The sequence below is a fragment of the Fulmarus glacialis genome, unplaced genomic scaffold (genome assembly GCF_000690835.1).
Source record: "Fulmarus glacialis isolate BGI_N327 unplaced genomic scaffold, ASM69083v1 scaffold2022, whole genome shotgun sequence".
Classification (NCBI taxonomy): Eukaryota; Metazoa; Chordata; class Aves; order Procellariiformes; family Procellariidae; genus Fulmarus; species Fulmarus glacialis.
In genome coordinates, this window is record NW_009195759.1 from 183236 (window position 1) to 191074 (window position 7839).

The following is a 7839-nucleotide window of genomic DNA, read 5'->3' on the forward strand; positions in this document are numbered from 1 at the left end:
CATTCCTGACACACACCAAAAAGCTTAACACTGCTTTCAGGTAAACGGGAGAGGGGTATCATTTGTAGTACTACTAAACACATTTGCAAATATATTTGATTGGCCTTTTAGCAAAAAAAAAAAAAAATCCTAAAACATTGTAAATTAAGAAAAATGCAAATGCTCTCAAAATTTATGCATTTCATGGACACCTCATTAAAAAGCAATGAATTATGAGTCAAATCCTTTTCTTATAGTTTATTGCTCCCATTATTCACCCCATGAAAATCTGTTATCACTTGTGTATAGTGTTCACAGTCAACATTTTTGCATGTATATAATATTATCTTCACAGGGCGTCAGCTCACAATCTTCAATAGCCAAGCAACCATAAAAATTGGAGGCAAGGAACGTGGCCATCCTTTCCAAGGCCAGCTCTCTGGTCTTTACTACAATGGCTTGAAAGTTCTGAATATGGCAGCAGAAAATGATGCCAACATCGTGATAGAAGGAAATGTGAGACTTGTTGGTGAAGTGCCTTCCTCTATGACAACTGAGTCCACAGCCACAGCGATGCAGTCTGAGATGTCCACGTCAGTCATGGAAACAACCACCACTTTGGCCACAAGCACCGCTAGAAGAGGAAAGACCCCGACAAAAGAACCTATTGGTCAGGTTAGTCGGCTTCCTCGCCTTTTGCAAATATTTTCCCATCTTTGAGTGTGGCTTCCTATATCGTGTTCACTCTGCAGACGAAATTGTTCCTATTGAAGAAATGCATGAATTACAGACAAAAGTTCTGTACCGTACATGGCTCATGGATGCGATGTTGATCAGCATTTAGAGGGAAAGGAAGGACTTTGCTGTTCTTCTAAATTGGGCAAACTTACCAGTTCAGATTTTTCTTGTGCTGAGTTTTATTACCCTGTCATCCATCTTCATAGTGGTGCATATTTTTAAATACTCTTTCTTCCTTTGATGACTTACATCGATTATTTTCAGTGTAGGAATGCAGGATATCTGGAATTAGAAGTAATGAAGTGAAGTGGTCACTTTATCCATGAGTTAGAGAAAAGAGACCCAGTTTGAAGAGGGAACAGGAAGGAGGTGTGAAGACAAAAAGTTGGAAGAGGCTGGAAAAGAAGGAATTAGCAGTTTCTCTAGTCCCATGACTCATCATCATCTTGGGCATAAGAGGCAGTGGCAGCAGAGGGAATTAAGAGCACTCTGCACCCTGGGAGGCTCAGGCACCAAGTCTGGAGGCTGTTGTTTACTATTTGTTGAGGTTATTTGCATCTCATGAATTTAGTGATATATTTAGTAGCTTTCAGGTTTTGTCAGGATCTCTGTATAATATGTGGGGGAATTTAATTATTGGGGAAAAGGAGGGGGAAAAACAGGTGAGTGAATTAAGTCCCTTCATCTTGTGGATACCCTGAGTAACAGCATTCAGACTTTTACTTCAAAAACCTAAAACTTACGAGGACGTTTCTGTGGCAGAGAAGATTTTTATATTTGTTCTGCCTAAACGCCCCCCGCCCCAAAAACCCCAACAAAACCCAAAACAAAAAACCAACCAACCAAAAACAAAACAGAACAAGCTACACTGCTAAAAACTCCTATGTTTACTTGGTTCACGTGCTTGCTTGTGCACCCGCTGTGCCATCAAGCCGTGACAGCTGCACTCTGAGATCCAGAAGTAGCACAAGGAGCAAAGCAAGTGTCACGAGCCGTAGGGAGGAACAGGAGCACGACGTGATGAATGAGGTTAATTTTCTCAAGAATGGAGGAGAACATGCTGATTAGACTGGGAGGATGAGGTCAAGTTGCCTGTTTGCTGTGTAAAACCTCAACTCACAGCTGGAATTTGATCGGGGCATCAAACTCAACACTTCAGCTTTTCTGTCTGTAGTATTTTGGTACACTTTATGCTACGGATTGAAAACTACAGTGATGTAAAAGTAAAAATTGTTATTTTGTATAAGGAAGCGGAACATTTAAGTTAAAAGTGAGCTTTGAAAAAAACATTTTGACTTGTATTTTCAAATAAACATGGGGTTTATGCATTTTCCTTGTTTATTTGAAGTGCATGAGAATCCAAAGGGGGGAAGAAAAAAGGGGCAATAAAACCCAACTAGAGATACATGGAACCAGCTGCCTCCAAAAAAAGGCATCCATTGTAGATCACAGGTTGCAGTTCTTTTAATGATGATTGTAGTAAACTACAGTGTTTTTATTAAATAGGCAATACATTTCCTTTGTTCTTAATTCTGTTTTAAATAGGATCTCCCACTTTGCTATCCACCTAGTCTGATCTCGGCATTTTGCAGCAATGAAATGTAAGACCTCATCAAATTTGCACAGAGGAAGATCTGCATCTAAAAGTGCAGGACATCCTCACAGCGTGGAAGAATCTGGGCTAAATTAATGCTACTAAATTAAAATTAAACTAAGTTAAACTGTTCTAACAGTTCCCAGCATGCTTTTGGCCTCTGCCACTCTCTCAGGTAACTCCCAGGCACAATTTGGGAGGAAGAACGTCACAGAGAGCATTCCCAGTTGGCACCTTGCGTGATTTGTGGGCGATAGGAGTTTACTGGTATAGTTGCTTTGCCCGTTGGCCTCAGCTTCCAGGAATGTTTCCCAGTATGATTTACTCGCTTGTTTGGATGTCTAGCCACTAAGATTTTTCTTTTTGAGGTGTTCCAATGGCATATTAGGGGAAGAAAAAAGTTTCTTAAGCTAACAACTACGGTGAGGTACAATTTTTTCTGAAGAGGGGAAAGAGACGATTAGACGAAAAGGTCTTCCACAGATCTTCTGTTTCCAGACTGTGGTGCCTGAAATAAGCTGTGGCCCTTACCGACTTTATCAGAGCATCTACACAATTTATTTAGATCGCCTCGCTGCCACTGGAGCAGTGACCTCAACGCAACCATCCCTCGTCTCCTCCTGGCTGGGCTGGCTACACCGCAATGCTGTCAGCACCTGCTCCTTGATGTCCCACAGTCACGAGCCTCAGGCAGGCTCCGGGAGCATCCAGAGGTGCACAGCATCTCGCCAAAGCACGTTCTGGAGGTTTAGATCAACCTCTTTCACCTATTAGCCTGGCTGATGAGAGTCCTTGATGCAGCCCATTTGAAACACCTTGGCAGAAATATTTCTGTATCTAAGAGCCTGAAATCAACGTTTCTGAGGAAAGCGTTCAGTGTCAATGCCGTTACAGCACATGGCATCCTGAGTCTATAACTGAGCCCTTCTTGCCATTAATAATACACAGTGGTTTGCTTAAGCTATGTCTAAACATCCTGCCTGGTAGGATCCCTGTTGTCATTACGACTATGCACTTAATTAGTCAGGGACTGCACTGGAACGCAGTTTGCAATCAGGCCTGTGATTTGATTTGAAGAGATTGATAACATCCCAAAGTCAAAGCTGAAATTTGTTTGCAGGATACTACGTTATTCATGCAATAAACTCAGACCTAGGAAGCTACTAAATCAAATTAAGGACATAATTTCTTCTCTTAATTAATACCTGTTTTCTTATTCTACCTGCATGTAATAATTTCTCTGCTAGTGACCCATAGGACTCCCATGGGTCTATCCTGCTGAGTAATCGCTTTCCATCTTGATGTCACTGGGACATGAAGTCACTCACCATCTCATGGAAAATCTGCTTTTAATTTCTGCATTCCCTTTCATGTTTGTCCTTTACATTTTTTTTCTGATTTTTATTTATATATAACCTCTGCAAGAGTGTCAACTACACTGACATATTGTAATGCACAAGAAGAAAAGTTACCTTTCTAGCATTAATTAGGTTACTGAAGAAAATATGCAGCTGAACAGCAATTGCTAATGAGTAAACCTTACATTATTGCAAACCAGTGCATGTCTGAAATAGAAGAGAAGCAAATGATCTAATCAGTCAGAGATTGTTTGCTCCATTTGCAGAGGTATTGAATTCAATTAAAAATTACAATACTTAAAGATCGTTTAAATCTCTATTTATAGGAAATGTTCTTTTCGAAAAATCTACAATGTTAGTGCTTAAACTGATGGGGTGTGTGTTTCTCAGCAGATATCTAACTAATGCAATATATGATACAAGATAGACATGATACTTCCAGAAAGTATGTTGAATACTGTTGTGCATGATTTTAGACAAAAGAGGTCTTAGCGCTTCTGAAAGAAAAAAATGCTTTTTGTTAGTGCCTCTGCTCTAAATGAAGGTTTTCCCTACTTGGGGCTGTGTCATATTTTAACAATGGATGTTTTGGTGATGACAGGCATCTTAATTATTATACTTGTAAATGTAGATTTTTCAAAGGGGAGAAAGGTACTCAAAGCCTATTGAATGTCAATGGTAGGTGAATGCCTCATTTTCCTTAGTGCCTTAAAAATCCCACACACCCCCTCTCTCTTTGATTATAGTGGCATCTAGAGCTGTCAGCCTTCATGCAAGGCACTGCATAAACACATAGGAAGTGACAGCCCCTGCCTCAAATAGCTTACAGAATAAACAAAAGGTATCAGGTAAGGAGGAAAAAAAAAAAAAAAAAAAGGAAATTAGAAGGTGGGAGGAAGAGGGAAATAAAAAAAAAGCATTGCGTTGTTTCAGTGTTAACAAGTAACGTGCAGATTTACAGCCATCATGGGAGGGATAGTTTACTGCCTGGTCTTTGATCCAAGCTCTTCAGATAGCAGCCCCCGAGCTAGAGTTGTCCTGTAGGATCAGCGCGTAGCTTACAGTAGTCTGGAGCAGGCAATTTAGGGGCTGGGCTGCCCAGTTTGTCCCAGTTGGGCAGTTGGTGCAAAATTGGTGGCAGTTGGGTGGTCGGTGAGAGGTTTTCTCCACTTTGCTCCTCGCTTTGCCGTTGACACTTGGGGGAACCCATGGCCACTGGCGCGGGAGCTGAGGATTGCGGGAGAGGTCCTCCGCTCCTCCCATACTGGACGGGAGGAGGCTCAAAATTTTGCGTACCTTTATGAGCACGAAAAGAAATTCCCAACCTTAAGTGTTACAAGAACAAGACTTCTGTTAAGTTAAAATATGCAGCTATGTGTTGCTAACTTTTGGTGAGCCGTAAGTATGCACTGGGGCTCAGAAATCATTCATTTGGTCTAAGAATATCATCCGCTTTATGAAGTTATTCAGCAAAATGATGCAGTTAAGTTCTTTCTTCTTTTTCTCTTTTATTTTTGACGCTTTTAAAAAGTCTCATTTGCAAGTTTTTCTATTCAATCATGAAGGCGATAAACTTCTTCTAAAATTGAAAATAAAGGAGATTCACATGTTGTATAACTCCAGGAGCTGGAATGTTAAGCAAAACATCAAGTACTGCAAGGCTTGCAATAAAAATTGCAAGAGTTGGCAGAAGGAGAAAGGCTTCAAAAAGACTTTGAGTATGGGTTTTGCTTGAATTAGGATAGCACAATCAGGCCTTTAGTATCTCTTTGGCATGGCTTTGTGGATCTGTATTAACTGGAAATCATAAATGAAGTGATAGTAAATCAAGAATAATATGCTCATTTCTAATCCGTTTCTAAAGATTTGATTATGACAGCCCATCCACAGAGCATGCGTTGGAAACCGTTTCTGAAAGTTGCGTGCAAAATAGCTTTTTTTTTATTTTTCGTAAGGGATTCTGGCAGTCCTCTTTGTTCTCATCAGAGTGGGCTCTTATCAATAACACTAAGCCACTTAACCAGCAATTGCAATATACTGTGAGATGATTGCATGTTTTGGAACAATAGGCACTGATTTTTGGTCAAGCAGAGTTAAATTGACTTCATATTAAATTGATGAGCTGAAATTTGGTCAGTTGCTTTGGAGGGCATACATCAGGTGAAGGGTATGTTTCTTTACGTGTATTGAAGCAGCAGATTTAAATGGTATTCATTGTAGCAGGGACAATGACAGGCTTGGCTCAGCATCTTCACCTGCCAAATGAAAACAAGCGTTTGAAAAAGACAGGGGTGTTTTCCATGGAAAGAGTTCAATTTTAAGAATGGTGGTTGAGTACATGACCTTTACATAGGATAGTAAACATGAATATATTTTTTGGAGACACACTAATCATTAAATCAATGTAGTTAATAGGAGGAAGAGTATTTTCCACCCATCTTGGTTTTAAATTATCCACTGTGTGGTTTGCAATGCCTGTTCTTACATACAGGGGTTGGGTTCCTTCCGTGCCTCTGCACTGCTGCCACTTCTTCCTCTGGACGTTCACACCAACCAGTCCGCAGTTCATTGGCCCCAGTAGGCAAAGCTCTTCCCCAGGGGTCTGGTAAATCACAGGGATTTGACTCAACAGATGCTCACTAGTGTAAAATGAATCCCATAGCTTCCAGCACCACAGTGCTCAGCGCCCATACATGCTTGGTAGATGACAGAACCTGGGGAATTCAAGAGTTAAGGACAAATCTCATTTGCACTAGGATCTCTATGGTAGTTGTGGAAGTGCTCACATTTTAATTGCAGGTAGACAGAAAACTAGCTAGGTGCATGAAACCCACGTCCTTTTTTTTGCCATTTTTATTTAAGCTATCAGACTATGCTTTTTTAGTTTCTTCTAATTATTTTTGATAATTCAGTTGATTATTTAAAAACTTAATTGTTTGCTAATACTGACACTCAACTAGGATCTCTAAAAAAAATTAAAATAGGATACCGTGACCGCTAAAATTCTCTAGCTATGTTTTAGTATTTGCTACCCAATCACATCTGACTTTCCCATTCTCCTGCAAAGTATTTGCATATCGATTATTGGCTCTTCAGCTGGAGCACTGCAGTTATATAAATAGGGTGGCTTTAGAAATGCAGCTTTCAGCACACCTGCGTGTTGGGTTGCCTGATTGGTTTGTTGTTCGCAAGTATGACTTGTGTGATCGCGTGGTTGTCTGTCTGTCTCTCTTAATAAATATTGAATCCCTCAACCAATTCAGTCAAATCTGTCACTGGCAGAAAGATTTCAAGGACATTAATCTCATAGAAGAAGCCAAATTGCGTAAGTTCTGGTGCCATCCTGGTCTTCTGTTGCGTATTGCAGAGCTATGTTTTCCCCCGTTTTGTGTTTAAAAAGCAAAGATTAAAAAGAAAAACAAAGTGAATGTGTGCTTAGGATGAGGTTTTCAAAAGTTCCCTCAAACTCATTAATGTTTCTATATTACTTCAATGTTTTTGAAAATCTTACCCAAGTCATTTCTATATATAGATTCTATATCAGAGTATCCTTAATGTGTAAGCTACTTAAGAAACACATGCTTTTGTTCATGCAGCCTTGTTGTTGAACTCCTAAATAATAGCAATTGTCATTAGCTTTACAGTCTACAGAGAATTTTGCCTCTGAAACCAGAGCTTTGTGTCAAGCTCAGAGGATAAGACTCGCTGTTAGTTGTTGTTAGAGAGGAAGGGTTCATACAGGCAGTTTGTAGCACACTGGGCCATCAAAGGCAAATCTTGACCAGTCGCTTGAGAAACTAGAGGCAAAAATATGCCTGGACCTAATCAGCAATGATACTTCACGTTTTCTGCACTATACGGTCCAGAGAAGACCGACTTCTGCGTGGGCTGCTTTGTCTTTAGCTCTGCTGTGGATTAGCTTCAAGAGACACCATCCAGCCTGGTATGATGCATTTTGGTCATGAGACGTGCCGCCAAGCCTAGCCTTTCACAGGTATTACCTGAGAAGGAGCAGCATGGAGGGGACCCTCTCCATTTCACTCTGTGAATTGTTATTCTGACTTGGCAATGGAGTTTTAAAGAATTAATGGAAACTTGGAAGTTTCTCATACTAGCACCCCTCCATTGACATCTTTTCTTTGTTGTTGTTCAATGCGAAAGCTGACCGGG

At 40.4% G+C, this 7839-nt stretch overlaps 1 protein-coding gene across 1 annotated transcript in view; it reads left to right on the plus strand.

Annotated features, from left to right (window-relative positions):
- LOC104084369 (neurexin-1-beta-like) overlaps positions 1-3085 on the plus strand; it is a 127622-nt gene extending 124537 nt beyond the window's left edge. Inside the window, exons 5-6 of the mRNA XM_009588178.1 lie at positions 335-654; positions 2810-3085. Coding sequence (XP_009586473.1) covers positions 335-654; positions 2810-3085 — 596 coding nt within the window. The remainder of the gene's footprint in view (positions 1-334; positions 655-2809) is intronic.
- Positions 3086-7839: the final 4754 nt, after the last annotated feature.